The 23,169-nt window shown below is 37.5% G+C and overlaps 1 protein-coding gene across 4 annotated transcripts in view; it reads left to right on the top strand.

The window, feature by feature from the left end:
* The window catches only part of LOC149553691 (uncharacterized), a 122,661-nt gene that overhangs the window by 21,693 nt on the left and 77,799 nt on the right, over positions 1-23,169 (top strand). For all 4 annotated transcript variants that reach the window (XM_089789069.1, XM_089789071.1, XM_089789068.1 and 1 more), the window contains exons 2-3: positions 10,843-10,942; positions 21,989-22,057. In XM_089789069.1, the coding sequence (XP_089645195.1) occupies positions 10,843-10,942; positions 21,989-22,057 (169 nt within the window). The remainder of the gene's footprint in view (positions 1-10,842; positions 10,943-21,988; positions 22,058-23,169) is intronic.

The raw sequence follows: 23,169 nt of genomic DNA, 5'->3' as shown, positions 1-23,169 counted from the left end.
GAATCTGTGGACTCTGTGTATGCTAATTGTGTATGTATGTATTTCCTGCAACACTAAGTAGTATCATTTGGTTTTGTATTGTGATCATTTACAGTGCGGCTTTGGGCACTAAGTTTGACCGTACAGCCTGGTATTACCTTGTACGGCTACACTATCATTCATTTCCTTCTCCTATACACCGTACGACATTCAAAATTCTTTGTACGACAATCTTAACCCATCGTACGGCCGACTGCACTCCCACCACTTCATTACATCACCATACTACATGATGGAATTGTTAATTTGCCCACATCGTACGGTCTCCTAGTCATTCCCGTATGGCAGCTTAGTGATCACCGTACACCTTCATTCCTCACCGTACGAACTGACCCAGTCACCGTACGACCACTTCATCCCACCGTATGGCATCCCAAACTTCCTTTGTATGGACTGTTCCTGTTGACAACACTCCACCACCGTATGGCTAACACAAACTCTTCCCCACACCGTACGGACATCTTGTAGGCCCATAATTGCATTCAATTTCGACACACCCTTTGATCATTGCTAGCTGGTACACTACAGTGGTATCAGAGCCTTCAATCTTGCCAGCTTGTGGACAGTGAAGGAGAGTTTATAGTCGGAAGAGAAGAAGGACACATTCCATTGATCGAATCATTGACGAACGAGAACCAATTAGTGCCGAACTTGTGGCACTCCTGAGGGAACTTGCCCAGAATTAGGCACAGATCACGGATACGCAACGACTCATGGAGGAAACCCTCAAGAAATTGGCGGAGAACAAAATATCTGGAGAACAAAATGGGCACAGTGCGGACTCAGTATTGGGTAAGCCACATCCTCAACCATCACGCTCTCAACCTTCCATGCCGACTTTCCCACCACGAACAAAAGCACATCACGAGGAGAGACTACCAACTTTCGAAGAGATAAGAGAGGACTGGAGAAATGCAAACCTTGAAGGGGATATTTCCTATAAAGATTACGTAGATCTGAGGATGAGATACTCGGGAGGCAGAAACAAAGGAGGATATTTTAACGACGATCTCAGGAGAAAATTGAGTAAGGTAAATCTATCTCCATTTGACGGATCGGGCTCCATTTCAGCACAAGCATGGGTGATGAAAGCCGATACCTACTTCTAGCTGAATCCTATGCTTGAAGAAGCTATCAAATTCGCCGCATTGCACTTGGGAAGGAGTTGCGCACGAATGGTGGCACCACGACACCATCACATTAGGGCATGATCAAATAAAGACCTATGCGGAATTTACGGAGAGATTAATAGAACGATTCGATGGGAAAGAACCCGAGCTCAATTTCAAAGATTTAGCACAACTGAGGCAAACTGGATCCGTAGATCAGTTCATTGCGGAATTTCAGAGACTTCCTGTGCTGGTCACAGACATCTCCAAAAGAAGGCAAGTCGCGCTCTTTATGGATGGACTGGCAGAACCACTGAAGGGTTGGGTAAAGAGATTCAATTCGTCTACCCTGTCGGAAGCAATGAGTAAGGCATGAAGCATGGCATTATTGTTGACATCATCCTCATCCTCTCGGTGTCATTCACATTTGAAATCGTCGACGTTTCCAAGGGACAAACCTCCGCCCAAGAAGCCGTCATTGGATGAAGCATCCCAACAAGAACTCTGAAGGAAGAAGTTGTGTTTCAATTGCAAGGGACCTTGGGAGCTTGGCCACCGATGCCTCGGGAAGGGGAAGATCCATTACATCGAGGTAATGTCCAACGAAGAGGACGAACAAGAACAAGAGGAAATGCTAGTGGAAGATATCCAACCTAGCGGTGACACCAACCTAGCTAGTTTAGACCGAATGGAAAGGATTGCTGCCTTGGTATAGCGCAGGGGATCCATTGCTTTGGCGGGCAGTCCGAGGTGCACAGTTTTCCTTGTACGGGGTACCCTTCAAGGAAAAAGGGTCACGGTAATGTTGGATAGTAGAGCTACTTTGAACTTCATAAACTCATCCTTGGTAAAGCGCAGAAGTCTACCTACGGAAGCACATGTAGGCTTTCAAGTCAAGGTTGCCGGAGGGACTTTCCTGCCCTGCACGCACCTTGTCCCTCAGTTGAGCATCACAATGGCAAATCACACAGTTACGAAGGACTTTTTCATAGTGGATCTTGCCAACATGGAAGTCATTCTTGGCATACAGTGGATGGAGACACTTGATGAGTACACTCAAAGTTTCAAGCGAATGGACTTCACTTTTGTGGTTGACAGAAAGAAGGTTGTCCTCCGAGGGATGGCAAATGAAGGTCCGAAGGAAGTTTCCGCGCATCAAATGGAGGCAGTCTTGCGGCACAATGATGTTGAGTGGGCTGTGCAATGTTTTATCTTTGCGGAACCTATGAAGGGGCATCGAACACCTACACAGGATGATGAGCTTCGAGATATTTTAAGTAGGCATGAAAAAGTTTTCATGGATATTCCACCTAGCATACCACTGCATTGGGGGTTTTAACACACAATAGAGTTGGAATTAGGGGCAAAACTAGTCATAACCACTCCATACTGCCACCCCAAGAAATTCAAGGATGAGATCGAATGGACGATTTAGGAGTTGCTTGAGAAGGGATGGATCTGTCCCAGTTCTAGCCCATTCACATCATCCGTGGTGTTGGCCAAGAAGGACGGAACATTGTGCATGTGTGTGGACTATCACGCTCTGAACAAAAGGACAATAAAGAACAGGTACCCCATCCTAAGGATAGATGAGCTGCTGGATGAACTACATGGCGTGGTCTATTTTTAAAAAATAGATCTCTGTTTTGGATACCATCAGATCCAAATGAGGAAAGCAGATGTGGAGAAAACAGCCTTCCGCTGCCACTACGGACACTATGAGTTCCTGGTCATGCCGTTCAATTTGACCAACGTGCCTGCCACATTTCAGTCGTGCATGAACCACATCTTCAATAGAAAGTTGCGTAAGTATCTATTAGTATTCTTTGATGATCCTCTTATTTATAGCATGACATGGGAGGAGCATCTGAAGCATCTGAATGAAGTCGTGAGTATCATGGAGGAACAGTCCCTATTTGCCAAACAGTCCAAATGTGAGTTTGGTATGACAGAGATATTGTACTTGGGGCATGTCGCTAGTCAATACGGGGTTCAAGTGCATCAGGAGAAGATTCAGGCTATCCTCGACTGGCCTCCACCAAAATCACTTACGGATTTGCGAGGGTTCTTTGGATTATGCAGTTACTACAGAAGATTTGTCAAAGGGTTTTCTCAGCTCAGTACACCTTTAACGGATCTGACGAAGAAAGGGGCTTTCCAGTGGAACGAAGAAGCACAATTCACATTTGATAAACTAAAAGAGGCCATGAGTACTTGCCCGGTTTTGGGACTGCCTGACTTCACCCGACCGTTCATTTTGGAATGCGATGCATCCGGGGAGGGCATTGGAGCGGTTTTGATACAGGACAGACACTCCATCGCCTATGAGAGCAGGAAGCTTACACCAGTAGAATGCCTGTATTCTATTTATGATAAAGAAATGTTAGCCATAATACATGCACTGACCAAGTTCTGGCAGTATCTAGTTGGTGCCAAGTTTGTTGTTCGTACGGATCACAATAGCCTGAGATATTTCCTGGAGCAGCGGGACTTGAACGAACGACAACAAAAATGGGTAATTAAAGTTCAGTCTTTTGATTTCAATATTGAATATGTAAAAGGGAAGAACAATGTTGTTGCAGATGCCTTGTCCCGAAAACCCACCATTTGCTCGCTACACCGGATCTCAGCTGACTGGAAGGTGCAACTGTTAGTAGAATATTCCAAGAATACATATGCCTGTGAGATAATGGATGGCCACATCCATGATGATCAATGCAGAGTGATGGATGATATCATCTACTATAAAGACCGGATATACCTGGTGCCAGAATCCAAACTGAAGCAGAAGATCTTGAAGGAAGTGCAGGACTCCCCTTTGGCTGGACATCCTGGCTTCCTTAAAACCTACAGAAGTATTTGGGAGTGATTTTCTTGGAAGGGACTAAAAGGGGACGTTTTGCAGCATGTCGAGAATGTACGGTTTGCCAACAGAACAAGTCCGAACACGCTCTTCCTACCGGATTGTTACAGCCTTTGCCAATTCCCGAACATAAGTGGGAAAGTATATCAATGGATTTCATAACAGGTCTTCCCAAGGTGAATGAAAAGGACTGCATCTTTGTAGTGGTTGATAGACTGCAAAGTATGCTCACTTCTTCACCATTCCCTCGGACGTTCAGGCTACACAAGTTGCCGAACTATTTTTCCGGGAAGTCTTTCGCCTGTACGGGTTACCCCGAAACACCGTCAGTGATTGGGATGGTCGATTTGTCAGTATCTTTTGGACATAACTGTTTTGGATGGTAGGGACAGAATTATCACCAAGCACGAGTTACCACCCGTAGACAGATGGCCAAACTGAAATTGTGAACAAATGGCTCGAAGGCTACCTACGGAACTACGTCTCGACTCAACAACGCGCATGGGTAAAATGGATCCATCTTGGGGAGTATTGCTACAACACCACATATCACATGTCGATCAGGATGGCATCGTTCAAAGCTTTGTATGGGCACGAACCACTCTCCTTCATCGACACGGTTCTAGGCGACAGTCGCGCTCCAAGGGTGAAGGATTGGCTTCAGGAAGGACAGGACATTCTGAGGAGCTTGAAAGAAAACTTGCAGCAGGCACAAAATCGATAGAAGGTGTACGCAGACAGACACCGGATAGAGAGGAGCTTTGAAGTGGTGGATCTGGTCTATCTCCGGCTTCAGCCATACTGACAACCTTCATTAAAGGGAACAGGAAAGGAGAAACTAAAGCCGTGTTTTTATGGTCCCTACTGCATGATCCGTTACATTGGTGAGGTAGTGTACGAACTGGAACTTCCAGAGGGTAGCCGCATTCACAATGTCTTCCATGTTTCCTGTCTGAAGAAGGCTATAAGGAAAAACATCACAGTCACTACCGACCTTCTGCCACTCAATGAGGAAGGAAAGCTCATTTTGGAATCGACCGAGATTCTCGAAGTGCATGAAAAGGTCCTGCAGAACTGCACCGTGAGAGAGTACTTGGTACGTTGGCAATATCTACCATTGGACGACGCAACGTGGGAAGGTGAACACATCCTCCAACACCTAGCACTGCACTTGCTTGAGGACAAGCAAATTTTGGGACGTGAGGACTGTAATGTCCCCGTCATAAAATAAATGTACTCATTTAATCTTTGTAACGGGCTGATTGATTTATTATATCTCGGACCCATTTTATTTAGTTTTTGTAGTTTGTGTCACCGTCAGCTAACTTTGTACACCCTCGGAAAGTTTTTTCGATGGGTATTTAAGCGCGGCTCGTAGGTAGTCTGTAGGCATGCTTTTGGATTATATCTCTCTGCATTGCAGATTCTTGTTGGAGTTCAGCATTGTCTGCCATTTTAGAAGTGAAAGACCTTCCCTATTTGGCTTGCACGGTTTTGGTGGGATTCAACCCTCACCCTATTCCGTTGGTGTTCGATGTGGTCAGTATTTGGCAAATTGAGGATTTAATTGCATATCTCTTCCTATTGGTGAATTTGTGGACTCTGTGTATGCTAATTGTGTATGTATTTCCTGCAACACTAAGTAGTATCATTTGGTTTTGTATTGTGATCATTTATAGTGCGGTTTTGGGCACTAAGTTTGACTGTACGGCCTGGTACTACCTTGTATGGCTACACTATCATTCATTTCCTTCTCCTATACACTGTACGACATTCAAAATTCTCTGTACGACAATCTTAACCCATCGTATGGCCAACTGCACTCCCACCACTTCATTACATCACTGTACTGCACGCTGGAATTGTTAATTTGCCCACACTGTACGGTCTCCTGGTCATTCCCGTATGGCAACTTAGTGATCACTGTACACCTTCATTCCTCACCATATGGACTGACCCAATCACCATATGGCCACTACATCCCACTGTACGGCATCCCAAACCCCCCCCGCCCCCGCCCCTACGGACTGTTCTTGTTGACAACACTCCACCACCGTACGGCTAACATAGAGACTCTTCCCCACACCATACAGACATCTTGTAGGCCCATAATTGCATTCAGTTTCAAAACACCAGTTGATCATTGCTAGCCGGTACACTACAATATTAACAATGATCAATAGATCAATTTATTCAAGAGACGAAACAATGTTTCCTTAGGAAACAATTGTAAAGAATAGAAACATTCTATTCTAGAAACAAGAAACTAAATATTAGAAACATTCTAATATTTACAAGAGATTACAATAGATGGCCATTAGATGCCAAACAAAGATAACAGAAACTATCTATTATCATAATAAATCTTGCTATGAAGGTGATTATAATTTGTTTTAATTTTCACTATATGAATCTCATGTTTATGCTGGTTATGGTTAGGAAATTAGGATAGCTCTGAATTGAGGGTTTGTCCTATCGTCCCAGCTTCTTCTTTTGTATGTTTCGTTTCCAATCAGTTAATTGTGACACAATTGAGCACAAGCCATGATATTACTGCCCAATATGACATTGAAGTTGCCTTTTCCTTCTCAACAGAGTAAATACACATGCATGCTATTTTTATCTAATGTTTCTGATTAAATTATAAACAAAATGATGCAGAGCTATGCTGCCTTTCTCTTTACCATTCAGTTTTCTCTTTAAGATTTTGATATTTACAGCTGTGCATAATATTCTTCAAAACTACCAATGAAACCAGAACTGCAGCAAGAATGATAATTCAGCTAATGATAATTCAGCTATGCCATGACAAATAGGAACAAGAGCTGGGAAATAAACTCATAAACAGAGCTGTTCATCTCACGGAATTCACAGTGATGATCCTAATCAAATTGTGACACCAACAATTTTAAAACAGAAATATTTAAATGAGTTCATGATTAGAAAGCATGACATAAAGTTTGTTTTCAATTTTTCCTTACCTTTCTTTCACCTTTGGTAAACCAATATTGAATATAGTCATTACATGCTTCACAACATGAAGTAATAAAACAGCAATGATTTTAAACACTATAAAAAAAACAATAGAATGATGCCTTTTCCTAGCTTTAAAAAAACAAAGAACATGGGGTACAAGCTATGGTCATTTTTTTCTAAAACATCAAACCATGCTTCTAAGTTAGCTACATACAAAATGCTAACTTGAGGGTCCTAAATGCCCCTCCAACAGAGTGATTATCCATTAGAAACTTAGAAAACATAAATTAAACCCAGGAAACTAGCAACTAACAAAGCATTATGTTGATGCCTCCTAAATTATCAGAGAAAAAGGCTTCAGCAGTTTAGTCCTATATATTGTTTATTATAAAAGTCTCATCGCCAGTCACATCAGAGTCACTCTGGTACAGTCTGCTCTGGATGAAAGACATTAAAATTACCTGCCACAGATGAAATGCATCTAAAATTCCAAATGGGACAATAAAATGCAAATGCATCGGTTCTAGCAAATCCATTCATTTTAAGCTTTGGTAAATTGTACAAAATTGATCTTTTTTGTAGCCATCAGTGTCCCAGCCATAGTTTTGAGTCCTGGCAAGTCCTTGTAAGGACTGACAGATTCAAGTTTGAGTCAGGATCAGTGAGTCTGCATTCTTGGTTGAGCCTGAAAAAACCAAAAATCAATTCAAGATTTTTAGAAAACTGCCAAAAAACGTATTTTTGATTTATAGCATAATTTTCCAATTGCCAAGCTGCTTCAATGTGTCTGTGTCTGAGTCAAAAATAGATTGAAATAATTTTGCTGAATGCAGGTGTCAACACTGTGATCCTGGCTGCTTCTTCAGGGTCTTCTTTTGCAGCCAAATCTGCCAATGGATAAATGATATAATTCAATAGCATCAACTACATCAGTGCAAGCAAGTGGAGGGCAATTATGAATGCCCAGAGTCTGTGACCACTTCTACACCTGAAAGAGGACAAATTCTGGGAATAAGCAAATGACCATTACCAAGCCTCTATCCACAACTAACCAATCTTAAGCTGGGTCTGCAATTCTTTACTCTCAAGGACTCTGCCTAAGGTATTTTATAGTCACTGGCATTGGAATGCCTTTTGTTATCATGTAAATACAGATCAAGATGGGAAGAATATCCAAGCTCGACTTTTTATATCTAGATTCCTCCCATTTTATAGTTCAATCATTTATTGTTCACAATCTTATCGCTACCATGCCCTTTATAACCATCTACTGTACCTATTATATGCCCTAAAATACCGCTTCAGACCAATTTTTTATAACATGGCCTTATTGACTTATCACTAGTCCATAAGTCACTGAACCAATACTGGCATCAGTACTGATTGTAATATCTCTTATGAAGGCAACAATTGATTTGTCTTCCAGACTCCATCCACTCGCACATGAACTGATAAACCCCCCTGTACCAAAGCCATCTCTTGATTTGAACAGTGTGACTGTACTATAACCTGATTGTGATCTTGCTATGGCCACATATCTCATTATGTCTCCTCCTGTAGTAGCTTCATGAACCCAGCTATTGATGATCCCCTACGGTCCGGGCCGCTCTTGGTAGTCTAGTTTGAAAAAAACACATATTTGAATTTGTAAAATAGGCTGTTCATGCTCACAAGGATATCCAAACCACATTAAAGAATGCCAAAGGATAATCTAAGCATAAAATAACCAAAAAGAAGGAAAAAAAACATTTTCACATTACAAACAAAGAGAAGTGTACCAAGAGGAGCAGCTGGTCAAGGAGTGAACAGTGGTTGAAAGAGGAGGTTAGGCATCAAATCTACTTGATTTAGACTCTTAGACCTACCATCTGTTAATCATGGACAGAAATATATTATTTTATTTTTGTAGTTCTATGTTTATTGTTTTATACACTATTCCCCCGAGTTTCTGGTATGGGGATGGCGGGACAGGTTTCCGGGATGGCAATTTTTTTTGGCAATTTTGGGGATCGGGGGGACGGCAAACGGGGACGGCTATATATATATATAGGAAAATTTTAAAATATATATTGAAATTTGCAAATATACATGTCATTTAAACATTATAGAACAATAACATACAACATTTGAATGCCATCTAGGAAATAATATCCGATTTTAGTACCAAATTGTCAAAATGCATATCAATATCAGTGAACACTGAACAATGAACATTAACAATTGTCAATATCATAATGTCATAATGATAAATATGATAAATCTGAAAATCAAAATCAAAATATGCCCAAAGCTATAGGCCCAAAGTGTAGAGGGCTGCGATAAAGTAATAAATATCAATGTATCATAATCATGTTGATGTTCAACATTAAAAAAAAACATAGAAAAATGAAGTAGCCTGCTGCTCCTATTCTGCCTCTACTGCCTTTTAGGGCATTTGGAGGGGTGGGGACACCCTGGCTGACCAAGTTGGAGGCTTTAAAATATTTTTTTATGTTAAACTTTTTTAATTTTATGCAAAAAAAAAGGGGGACAGCCAGCCGGGTAGACATCTAGACGTCCCCTTTCCGTACCGGTACGGCTGGCCGTCCCCTACATTTTTTTCACTTTTTGGGGACGGCTGGGGGACATCCCATACCCGCCCCCCCATCCCCAAAATGCCGGGTTTTAGGCCGGGTACGTGTCCCCGGGGAACATAGGTTTTATATCATTTCATGGTTGAAACTTGGAGCCTTTGGGCATTTTGTTATAGTTCGAATATAATATGTATTCACATTGACAATGAAAGTTTTTTTAAATGAACATTTTTCCAAATCCTTATAAATGTATCAAGCTTCTACAATATCCATGATGAATGTTTTATCAATGTTATGATATGTATTTTTAAAATTTCTCTGTATTTTTAAAAGTTTCCAAATTTTTAACAGCTATCACCTTAAAAATGGCCCAAAAGTGTCCCTCTAATGGAAAGATATCCAATGTCCCCTGGAAACTCAGTGTAATCTAGTTTTATACTAATTATGAAATTGAAATTAAGAATAATCATGAAATTTTACAGCTATCTCAATTAGGCGATCTGGTATCACTCTTTGCTGTGTATTTCCTAAATTTCGAATCAGTTTTCTCTATATCTTATCATTTCATGCTGGAATCCTAGTAGTGTGCCTATGACATTAATTGAAAAATTGTATATTAAAAAAATGAAGGTAATGAAAAGGTGGATTAATGCATCATGTTAGGATGTTTACTAGTAGGTGCACATTATATAATTCTATATTGTTTATTTTTAAAGCTTTTTGGTATTTTTTGTGTAGAAAGTTGAATTTGCGAAATGGAAAATTAAATTGAAATTATCTTCCCATCAGGAGAAACATTGATATGTTATAGTTTTCCAATTTCATTCTTCCTTTTCGATATCATCCTAGCAATTTGCTAGAGTTTGTAGGTTTGGGATTTTTTAGGTAGAAAATTTCTTTTTCTATATTTTATGAAGAAATCCTAACTCTTATTTATTTAACAAAGTTTTGTTGATGTTGTTGCCAATTGCTAATTGATGCTCTGTTATATGCTCTTATAAAATTCCACACTACCAGCTGCAATTATTATGTTATGTACAATCATAATTAACAGTTTTATTTACAACAATCACTATTTACTTGGGAGTATGGTTATCTGACCACTATTATTGAGTATCAAGCATTTACTATTGTGCATTTGGAATCTCTCTATTTATAAACTGCCTGCATATCTCTGGCAGAAAGATGTTATTCTGTTGAAAGACATTAATTTTTTCTAGTATTTTATTTCCTTCCAATGGTGAGGGTGAAAGTTAACATTATCTCTTCCATCCTTGTTCAGATATGCAAGTGAATCGAGTTTTGTAAAATATATCAAAATTGCTGCACTCCTTCAAGATAAAACTGTGCGGGACGTGGCTTTAAGGTGCAGATGGATGTCAGTGAGTTTCCTTCCCTTCCTATTCAACTCAAGGACACAGTTTAACATATTATAATATTTTCCTTGTGCATTATCTTCATTATTCTAATAGAGCCTTAAAACAATATTTGTATGCTTTATGATTCTCAAGCTTAAATTGAACTCATCTTTTTAATTGATTCTTTATTCACAATTTTTGTTTGATTAAGTCCTAAGAGTTGTTATGTAATGGTGTTAGGAATCACTTGGAATTCCTGGCTACAGCTCATAACCATTGACGTGTGGCAATGTTGTGGCATAACAATTATGGGTAACTTAGAGTGTGACCATTTCTTAAAACTTAAGAAGTGGTCCAAAGTTGAATGGAGTCCAAAGTTCAAACCATAACTTGCCCAAGAATTTACCAAATAGACAAAATCCTACTGTGTAGAAATCTTAAATCAGCAAAGGTAAATATGTAGAACTTTTTTATGAAGCATAGTATTAATTTTATTTTAGATGATCTATTCATAAATTGCTTGGCCATGCATATTATGTCAAGGCTAATCTTATTTTAGAGGTAAATTTTTTGTTATCCTGATGCTTAAAGTTCTAAGTTATACTTTTAAAAGGCTTTGAATTGAGAAACTTACTACAGAATAATATGTTTGAAGTTCCTACACTAGAGAAAAATATGGACGTAATCAATAATCCGCAGCACTGGCATCTAGAATATCAATTTGGACATTGGTATAATCACGAGCAACTACGACAGAATCACTTTGAAACTCTGAATGCTGTCAACTGTAGCAGCATCAATAGGACTCGGTGTCTCAATCTCACTCTCAAGCCATCAATAGCGAGGCAATTTTTTCTATAATATGTTAAAATATAAGAAGATGGATCAGATCAATCAACTTGATCATAATCATACCAGGAAAAGTACCATTGTTGATAGAATGTGTATCTGAAATTTCACTACACTGACCAGATATGATTGGAAAAGAAAAATGGGCAGTAGCATTCAGGAAATCATCTCTAGGTTGAGAAGCCACCTTGATTTTCCTCTAGTCAGATTCAGTGCTATACAGAATGGGAAGAAACAGCACTTAAACCGGCTTGTGGGAGTGGATCAACAGCAGCATGTCCATTCTATGACCAATTCTTCCTGTGAATCAACAATTAATCTTACATCAATTGACAAAAGAATGTAATTTTAATGTTTTGTTGAAGGTCATGAGATGACCTAACAACTCTATATGAATATTGGCGTTTCTCCACTTGGGACAAAATTAAAGTTCAGTTCAGCAGTCAATTGCCCAGTATTCAGTTACAAAGTCCCACTGGACGTGCTTCTCATTTTTAACTCAGAGCAACATGCATATGAGGTTGGACATAATGCAAGGATGATTTATGTTCGTTGGAAACCCTTCATGGGTGGCTGCTAAGCTGAAAAAAAATCAAGCTACATATTTCACTCCTGTGTTTAGCTCCCAGCAGGGTGAATGTTGCAACTTATGAAAGATGTTACCCTGGTTTAAACCAATTTTCTTGCACTCTTCCCCCTCTTGGCAAAGCAGGCAATTTATCAAACAGTTCCTGTTTAGATTTATTTGCAGACATAATGATGTTTGCTTGATAGGTTTGTTTTGCAGATTTTTATAACACAGAAATAGAGAAGAACATGCATCGACTGAAACAACATAGTTTTTTTTTTTTCCAAAAATGCGTAAATTGAAAAGATATGTATTTCTTGTTATTGAAATTTTCTGCTACAAGATATAGGGACAGAAAATCAGATTTCTGACTGTACCAATGAATATGACAATCTGAGCTCACAGTTGCAGCTCACATAGAATTCCTATGTTCAGGTTGTATTTAGTCCTAGACCGAAATCTGAGCTTCCAACTCACTTGCCCAAGGAACAAGGATATTCCACGCCCTTTAAATGGTTTCTTATCAAACTTGATTATGTTTAATTAAACCACTGGTTTGAAGGAACCTTATTTCTTTGCCAAAGCTTGAACAATGACCCATGCTTTGCTTGAGATTAGTTGACCCTTACATAAGTAGCATGCTCAACAGTGACACATCACACCAAGATGAGTTGCCGCACTGCCAATGGGCCCAAACTGCAACATGTCCCATCCAAAAGTACGATATCTCTACCACAATAGCCACCAAAGAAAAGGAAATGCAATAACAGTTAAGGAAGGATACTCATGATTAGTAATGAGAAAGCTATTCTCATCTTTCAACTACAATCTCTTCCCTAAAGATCGCATTGAGCAATAGCTCCAATGACATACCAGAGAGAGATGCATATCATCTTAGCAATAAATCAATTCACTACCTCTGGAATTCTCACATTTGACATCAAAGAGGGATGACCCTATACATACGGAAACACAAAGATGCCCATGTCTTTGGAAGACCAAAAACAGAATTTATAACAGTTATTTTTTCTCTAGGGAGGTGAGCCCAGACAAAGGGGCATGTCTCTAGGCTGTGGGCGCCTATATAAGGGAGTGAAATTCATTTCATTTCACAATAAACACAATCAGAATCAAAAGAAGAGCAGACCGCTCTTAGAAACTCAGCAAATTTCACATCAAGAAGTCAAAATTTCAAAGAGACATTGAGAATAGTTGAAAATCAGACCTTGAGCATCATCACACCCAATCAAACTAAGGGCGTGAAGCTTATAATATCCAATAAAATAAAAGATTAGGAGGTTTGAATTGCAGATTTGGGCAAGCAAATCAGATTTAGAAGCAAATTTCGCACAAAATTTAGACCTTAGACACCCATATTTTTGATATGAGCTAACAAGGTAAGTGTCTTGAGTAATTTGATGGTAGAAATTCAATCAGAATTGAAGTGATCAACTGTCATTTCTTGAGGAATTCAAAATTGACTAGTTGGTGATTGAGTTATATGACACTTCATGTTCAAAACTTTGAGATCAAATTTCTCATTTTGTATTTAAGTGATAAGAGATTGAAGTCCAATATTAGAAGGTGAAATGAAGAAGTTCATTGTTTCCTAGACAAGATATCAAAGTTATTAGTAAAGAGAATATATAGTTTTCGTGTTTTGAATTTCATCTCTTCCCACTTACTTTTCAATCTTAAGAGGAAATTTTGAAATTTAGTATCTATTGGATGGTGAAGAATGAAATAGTTCAAGTAGCAGCCTTCCCTCCAATAATGCAATGCATGAAGTTGATGGTCGAGTGTGCCACACACTATGATCCCCAAACAAGTGCAATGAGTTATGTGCTAAATAACAAGTTGTTGGGATCACTCATAGTATGAGCTATAAGAAACATTCAGTGTTCAGTTCCACAAGATGGGTGTCCACATGACAAAGGAGCAAGCTAAAGTTCTACAGTGGCAAATACGATTATTGTCATATGGTCTGTTGTGTTGTAAAACACGCATGCCCCATTGCAAATTAGGAGCACCTCTTTTTGCTTGGAAGCTGAAATGGGCGTTTTAGTTTGCTTTAGTGTATTGTAGAATCGAGACTTGTAAGTACCTTCATCTACCTCATTGGGTTATAGAGTCACGCGACCAAAAACAAAAGACTCAAAAATACTAGAAACTAATGACCTAGACTTTATGTACAAGGGTACTTATTTGGAGCTCATTTGAAATAATGCTTCAAATATTGCACACTATACGAAAGGAGTTCCATCACAAATGGCCAATAGGAAACTGTTTTCTTTTGCTATGTTGTGGATTGTGAAAGGACCATGCCAAAGAGAATCAAACATGCCATGCATTCGTTTTGGTTCTCACTTTTTATCCAAGAGTAGGATATGATCATCAACTTTAAACTCCCTATGCTTGGCCTTTTACAAAAACTACCTTGACTTTTTGTTGATGTATTGCAAGTCGATCTACCACTTGTGTTCTTTGTTCTTCCAATTGATGAAGAAACATAATCCTTTTGTCTAAGGAATTTTGGAAAGTTTCTTCCTTGACAACCTTTGCCAACTTAAGAGCAGGAAGCTCTAAAGTGATGAGAATTTCTTGGATTCGAATTATTGAGGAGTTGAAAGGGTGACATACCAATCACTCTTTTTTGGTGTGATTATCTCTACCCATAAAGAATAAAATGATGCCTTATGCCATGCTCTTTCATTATCATCCATGAGTTTGTGAACAATTATTACCATATTTTTATTACTTGGCTCATCCTGTCCATTTTCCTGAGGATAATATTTAGGTGTATAACAAATGGTTTTTCAAAGCAAAACAAAGATGATTTATAAAGAGTTTTTCTCAACGAATTGTTGAACAAATAACTGAATTCCTTTTCATGGGACATTAACTGCTTTTAACTACCAACGATTAATTGAAAGAACCATGTAATAACTATAATAGCAATTAACTGAAAATAACTGTATCAAAGATCAACTGAAATAACTAAAATAATGATTAATTGAAATAACTATATCAATGATCAACTGTAATAAGTAAAATAATGATTAACTGAAATAACTATATCAATGATCAACTATGATAACTAGAATAATGATTAACTATCTTTTTCTACATACAAGTAAAGTAAATGCTTAACATGAAAAGAAGAAGAACATACAAGTAATATCCGGTGAGTCTTTAGTTGGTTGTGCAAGCCTCGGCTTTCGGTAAGAAGAGAAGCATTGACTTAGGCTTGACCTCCCAACCTCAAACCATACTTATCTCTACACAATCTATTGAATTAGAAAGGCCCTCCCTACCTCGAGATCAGGCTTGGGATATTTTTAGTCTAACCACCTGAGCATTTCGGTGTTTAGAATATCCGCACAGTTATGGACGAACATGTCTGAATAACTGGCACCATTGACATCAAGTGATCATAGATGGAAAACATGCCTTTAAACGACCTTAGCCAAGGTTTTTCTAATGGGTTTAATGACCCAATCACCACCGCTCGACTTGACAACGGGAAACAATATTATAGACAAGCATGAGCTATTAAATGAAATTAATTTAGGATTATTGTATCATGTCTAACTTTATTTCCATGTCATTGTAGAGTTCATCTCACCTCTTTACCTTTTCCATGGCTATACAGTTAGTGAGTCCTAGGTGCTCAGAAATTTAGAGCAATCAGCTCTGTCCGTTGATTCTCAACTGATTCATGAATATTATATGTTTCCAGCTTATCACAATTTGTGACTTGAAAGAATATGTTTTTTAAGACTTGCAAAAATATCATTGATTCTGACTTCCAAATGGTATATTTAAATCATGATTTCATTACATCATAAATAACTCTTTCTTAAGAGGAACTAACCTATAATACTTATGATGAGTATAACTACAATATACTATTATGGTAATCAGATTTTAATAACATCTGATAAAGAAATATTCAGCAATGCTTGGAACATGATTGACCATGTAACCTGATATAATCTGGAAGATAGGAGTTTAGTTGGACGCTGTGATTCAACTCTTCCTTGAAATGATCTTTAGACATAAAAACCAGTACAAAATATATCACATTTTCACCAGGAAGATTAATACAAGGCAGAAAAGAGATTGGCAATAGGTGTTGAGATATATCAAATGGTTTTTGCAGAGGTATCGGGTGGTAGATGGAAGTCGGATGCTTGGAAAATATAGAAGTCGGGTGCTTGGAAATATATAAGTCAAGTGCTTGAAAAATATAGAAGTCGGGTGCTTGGAAATATACAAGTCAGGTGCTTGAAAAATATGTCTTCCGCCTCTTTCTTGACTTCTTAAATAAAAAGATAATGTCTATTTGGCTTCCAAGAAGCCGTAACATAAAAGAAATGTCTTGGCTCTTGAACACCAAATAAATATGCCAAGTGTTACAATCGGTTTCAAGTAAGAAAAATGAAATAAAAAAGATGGAAAAAGATTTGAAGGTTATAAATTGAAAATAATTATGGTTTATATGTATCTACATGCACGTAGATATAATTATGTGGTGACATCGTACTATTATAAAAGAAATAATAATATTATGGTGTCATTTTATTCTTATATTTGTGTATGTAGATAGGTATTTATTATAATTATGTGATGAAAAGGTCATTCAAAATCCGTTGAGGTGCTTATTATATTTTAATTAAATTATTTTATGCTTTAAAATGTTTGCTTAATAGCTCATGCGGGTGCTTCAATTGTATCCTGAAGTTTAAGTTGCTAGGTCCTTACCAAGGCAATTTAAGATCATACCTGTCATCTTGATGATTGGACTAAGCTATTATCCCATTCCGTTGATCCCATTTAGCAATGCTTCCCCCCTTCATCTTCTCCTATAATTAGTCATTCAACATTTCCACAATAATAGCAAGTTCCATAATAATTTTCATTCTAACATTTAAAAGAATTTAATTATTAACCATAATTCCAAAATCAAGCAACTGTTAAACATCACATGACAAATAATGGATATCGACCATCCTCATTAAATAGTTAATACAGTGGGTATAAATAACTACCTACTTCACATGATTATGAAAGAAAAATCCGTTCAATCTAATGGCTATGAACAAATTTAAAATTAGGTCAAAATTTGGGATGTAGTGCATGAGATATGGTAATTCCAAACTCAAAACAAAATTGTGGTGTCTTTGATGATGAGAGCACTGCAACATTGTCTGTGACAATCTTACTGGGAACTTTGAAGCGGGAATTAATATTCTTCTTCAAGAATTAACACACCATTGATGATGTTGCATTCTTTACAAGAACTGCTTCCACCCACTTGGTGAAGTATGTATCACAACAGGGAGTGTGCCTGGGGCTTTGCCCTAGGACCTGGTGGGGGCAATGCCTACTGGACCCCCAGTTAGTGCAGTTATCAGTTGTCAGAAGTGTGACCAGTTGATGAGACCTGGAGCTGCTACAGGCATAGAGTGTTTGTATGCCAGAGGTGGAGAGAGCATTGGAGAATTTGTATGCCAGAGGTGGAGAGAGCACTGGAGAAGCCTTTCGAGAGGGGTGCTACGCTTTGAGGCACTCGGAGTAGGTGTTTGGCATGAGGCTGTCTTGGTGGATGCATAGAGAGCTCGGGAGGAGCTGATCATCTAGTTGGAGGTAGTAGAGCAAACACTTGGCTCAGCATACCCAGGAGTGGAAGCAAAGAAGGTGGCACAGGTGGCTATTAAGGTCAGATTGGCTAGGGAGACAATATTGTGTTAGCAAATGCTACAAATGCAACGTGTTTTTGGAGACTAGTTTGGTGTAGGCACAGGACGAATGTGAAAGTGGTGTGACGGAAAAAGATCTATCTTGTTACAGTTAGTTAGTTAATATTCTGTTTTGTTAATTTGTTTCGGATATTTTGTTAATTGTCATCCAAAGACGACTATTCTTTTGGGGGAGATGATGTTGTTGGTAAAATCTATATTGTAGCCAACGGGCAGAATAGTATCCGAATGGGCGCATGACGGTTGAGTCACCCCTTTGGAAAGGTATATATACACCATCCGGAATGGACTTTGGATCATCATGGTTGTAATCATCATTGTAATCAATCATATCGAATATTGGAGTATCTTCTGTATATATGCGAATAATAAAAGGAATACTTTTGTGTTACATGTTCTTGTCTGCTGTTTGAATGCATTAATAAACCGTTTACCCTGTACGGTAAACAAAGTAGTTTGCTAGAGTCATAACATGTGTGGCTTGCACTGGATGCCAGATTAATAGTGCCAATGAAATGAAGACCCCATTGCTGAAATGTTTCTTCAATCACACCTGGCTTCAAGGCAAGCGCTGCGAGCTTTTGTTTCCCAATAAATTGTTGACATTGATCACACTTACGCACCCAATTATATGAATTTTGGAAAGGGTAGGCCAATAATACTATGCTTGTGGGATCTTGTGAGGAGTGGCTAGCACTAAAAAGTGACCAGCACAGGCAAATCATGGAAAGACTCAATAACATGACTTGTGCTTCGTCAACACAACGAAGAGAAGAGCACACTTATACAAACCACTGTCCCATAGGAAAAAACATGCTTTGAGTTTCAAACTCCTTTTTTTGTAAGTCAAATATGTAGGACATTCTCGATATGTGAGAAAGTATGCAATGTCGGAATAACATTCCTTAGTTGTACTGACACATATTGCTTTGGCAATCTTCTGGAAGTTCTTCCTCTAGTTTATTTTCAGCCATAAGCTAACGCAAGCCTTTACTGGGAACCAGCTTGGTGGGTTTGATTTCAATGTCATACTCATGAATCTTAGCAACTAGGGGCATCTCTTTGTCCCAAACTCTTGCTACATCAAGATAGACTTGATAGTTGTATCGAGAACAAGAACTATGACATGAGAATTAAGGATGTAGAACCTAAAGTATTTGATTGGCTTTATGACTACAAAGGCATTTTTCTCCATTGGTGAGTACTTCATTTTGTATGACTTGAGTGGGCAGCTCATTAATGTGATAGGAGATTCAATCCCTTCAACTTTATTTTGCATGAGAATAGTTGGACATAGTATGCTTGGAAGCATAGTTGTACATGATGAATTCCTTTTTATAGTCGAGACAGACTAACACAGGTGCATGTGTTATTGCTTCTTTGATCTCCTTGAAAGCAGTCTTTTCCTCTATGCTCTAATGGAAAATTGTAAACCCTTTCATCATATTTGAAATCTAACAAGTCTTCTCTGCAAAGTCTAAAAGAAACCTTTGCAAGAAATTCACCTTTATGAAGAAAGAGTGAACTGCAATTTTACTAGTTGGTAATGAAAGACTTTGAATTGATTTGACCCATTCAAGATCAATTTTTATCCCTTGATTGGATACAATATGTCCAAGCAACTTATCTTCCATAAACCCCAAAATTGACTTGTAGGATTGAGAGAAATACTATGTCGGGAACACCTTCCCAACACTTGACGTAGATGATACACATGATCTTGCCTTTGTTTGGAGAAAATAATGAGATCATAAAGCTAAATCACAATGGATTCATCCTTAATGTCATGATACGCCAAATCCATTGCTTATTGAAAACTGGTGCCTTTATTTATCAATCCAAAGGGCATTTCATTGTGTGCAAATGTACCCCTTGGGGTTATAAATGCAAACTTAAATTTTTTATCTTCTCAAACCTCAATTTGATTGTAGTTGGAGAAACTATCAAGCATATATAACATCTGAGAACCAGTCATTGTTTGTAGAACATGATCCGTGATTGGTAATGAATAATTATCCTTCAATGATTCTTGATTTAAATTATGAAAATCCACAAAAATGTGGATCTTGTTATTCTTCTTTCATACTGGAACAATGTTAGCTGCACTAGAAGAGGCTAAGTGTTTCAGATTAGAAGAGGCTTGAATTTTTCTTAAAAAAGTTGCCAAATTTTATTGATTTTCTCTGATACCATGCTATGGTAAATCAATTTTGTTGTAGTTGTTTTAAACAAAGGAGATGAAAGACAGAGATTTACAAAGATAGTGTTTCTAAAAGAAACAATTGTCAACTAAAGACGTAAATAAAAAATACCTAAGAAACTAAAGATTGAAATAAGATGACCATTAAAGAAACATTATAATATTCTAATAATAGATCCTTACAATGATTGGCCATCACAAGAGCAACCTCCATTGTTTGTAGAGGATGACATCAATGATTTGGAGAGGCAGGCTATGGAGGAGGATGGGGTTGGATTTGGTTTCAGATTAGATGACATTGAGGAGGATAAGTCATATGGAGAGACATTGCCAATGCTAGGAGAAGCTTGAGATTGAGCTACATCCAAGATGGAGGACAAACAAACTAAGTTAGACATATCAAACAAGGAGGTATAGTCACACCTAGTGCAGACTTCTAGGACTAGACCATCTAGTTCTACCTCTCTCTTGGTTTTTACTAGAGCTGGGAAGAGGAAGATGTAATTCTAATGATGTATTTACTTTTAGTTTTACTGTTTACATAAACTATTTACTATTTTTCTTCTAGCCATCAACATTCCTCATAAGAATGTGATTTTGTACCCACTTTGCATTTGAATATATTTAGAATCAACTTGTTTATTTTGTGTTCTCTTTTATTGACTCATTGGGTGCATCTTCTCATTGCATTTTGCCCAAATATTGCATTTCTAATTAAATTTAAGCAATTTTTTTAAGTTCTATAATTTTCTGCTGAAAATTGGGTGAGTTTTTGCTGAGAATAGGTTTTGGTGAGTTTTCCATCTATGATTTGAACAATAAAGATCATTCAATAGATGTAGAAGAAAAGTTATTGAGAAGCGTTGGTGCAGGCCTAGGACGATTTTCAGTGTCTACAGTAGTGATTAATATTTTAATAAAATCAAGACATTCTATGTTGAAAAGCATTATCACGTTGGTAGTGGCTCTTAGTATGTTGCAAAGGCAGTCTTGGCTATATTTTCTGCAATCATTATTAATTTATTTGGTAGAATCCATTGGTAAAAGACCAGTTGTGATGGATTGTAGTAGCATGATGCACCATGCAGTGTACAGTAGTCTACATTTCATCAGTTTTTTTTAGTTGAAACTTTTAAGTACCATAGAAATACATAGTTGGTTTTCACCTTTCAATTCAAATTCAGAATGATTATGTGCTCAATCCTTTATAGCTTTCGCCCATCCGATTTTACTTAGATGATACATGATTTGATGACACTATCATAATTTAGTTATCGGACATCTTTGTGACACTCATTTCAAAGGGCACCTCCCACATCTGGAGAGTTCCATTTTTAATTGTTAAGGACTAGATCTTTTTGACTGCTCACTAGTAAATTTTTACTCCTTTTTGAGGGTAGGCTTTCTGTTTTCCAATAATTTGTTAGCTTCTTTCGTATTTCAAATTTATATTGTTTGAAAATTTCTTGGTGCTGAATCTCATCAGTATTTAGATAAGTTTTCTTTATTTAGTTTTGGAAAGTGAATATTCTACAGTTTTTAAATCAAACAGACATTTCTTATATTTAGGATGATATCTAATTTCAGTTCTGATAATTATATTTAGCAAAATTTTTTCATATGGAAATAATCTGATTGAGTCAATGGTATATGAGGTAAGAAATCATGACAAGCTTATATTTTTATTGCAGAAAAAAGAGAATGGGAAGCGAAGAAAGGCTGATGAGCAGAACTTGACGAAGAAACCAAAGGACAGAAAGGTTAAATCTGATATACTTTTTACCTAATTGTTCTAATACTGATAGATGGATATTCATTTTCATTAAATTGCATCTAGCTAGCATCACCTTATGTTTTGCATGGTTGTGTAGTCTAATCAAATTGATTTATTTTTATCTCTAGAAACTTCGAAAGTAAAACTTTTCTAAGGTTTTATATTAAGGACAATTGTAAACAACCGTGCTGGCTCTTTGATCTGACAGTGCTAACTGATGAAGATATTTTGCTTTTATTTTGAAATTGTTTTGCAATTTTTATGTGTTTTGATAATATTTTCTTTTTTCTTATTATTGACAACAATAAATGAAATGAACAATGCAATGCACAAATTCTGGATTCTAATTGCAACAATGCATTCAACAAATTTATTTAAATATTTTTTAAACTCCGAGAATGCAATTATCTAAGTGCAAATACTTAACGATGGAATTCTCTGAACCTTGAGATCAAATGTGCATCCAAATAACCTTCAGTATGAGCCAAAGTTGTAACACAGCTATACTAGGAATAAACTTTGCCTTACAAAGATGATATAGCAGCTGCTAATGGTATATTCGCTGCTGTAAATAATCAACTGCAGCCACTAAGGAACCAATCTCAAGCTTCTACAACAAAACACAGGCAGGAAGCAATTAAGCCATCCCTTAAATTATGGCAGCAACGGTCTCTAAATTCAATCACAGTTCTATAATCATGCTTTTGGCAATTAATGAAAAGTATCCATTCTTGTAAATGATATCTGATATGACATGTTGAATCTTCTTGACAATTTGGTCACCAAATAAGTACAATCATAATTTCTGAATGAGATTATGATTCTTCTTGACAATCATAATCTCTGAATGAGATTATCGCTGGCAGAAAACAGCCAATTCAAAGTGCAAAATACTTGAAGAATTCCCAATTCTTTCATCTTTCAATTATTCAAACCCTAAGCAAAAACTCCTCAACAAATTCACCATTTCAAAATGCACAATTAAATGGCTTTTTTAAAAAATTTTGCGTTGAATGCATTTATAATATTCTCAAATGCAAATTGAGCTTGAATCTTCCAGCACATGCCTCACATAGCTTACATATGTGCCTCTTTGGT

This window comes from Cupressus sempervirens, chromosome 6 (genome assembly GCF_028749045.1).
Source record: "Cupressus sempervirens isolate cs-2001-9-10 chromosome 6, ASM2874904v1, whole genome shotgun sequence".
In the NCBI taxonomy this organism is placed as follows: domain Eukaryota; kingdom Viridiplantae; phylum Streptophyta; class Pinopsida; order Cupressales; family Cupressaceae; genus Cupressus; species Cupressus sempervirens.
This window is presented reverse-complemented; position numbering and strand designations above follow the sequence as displayed.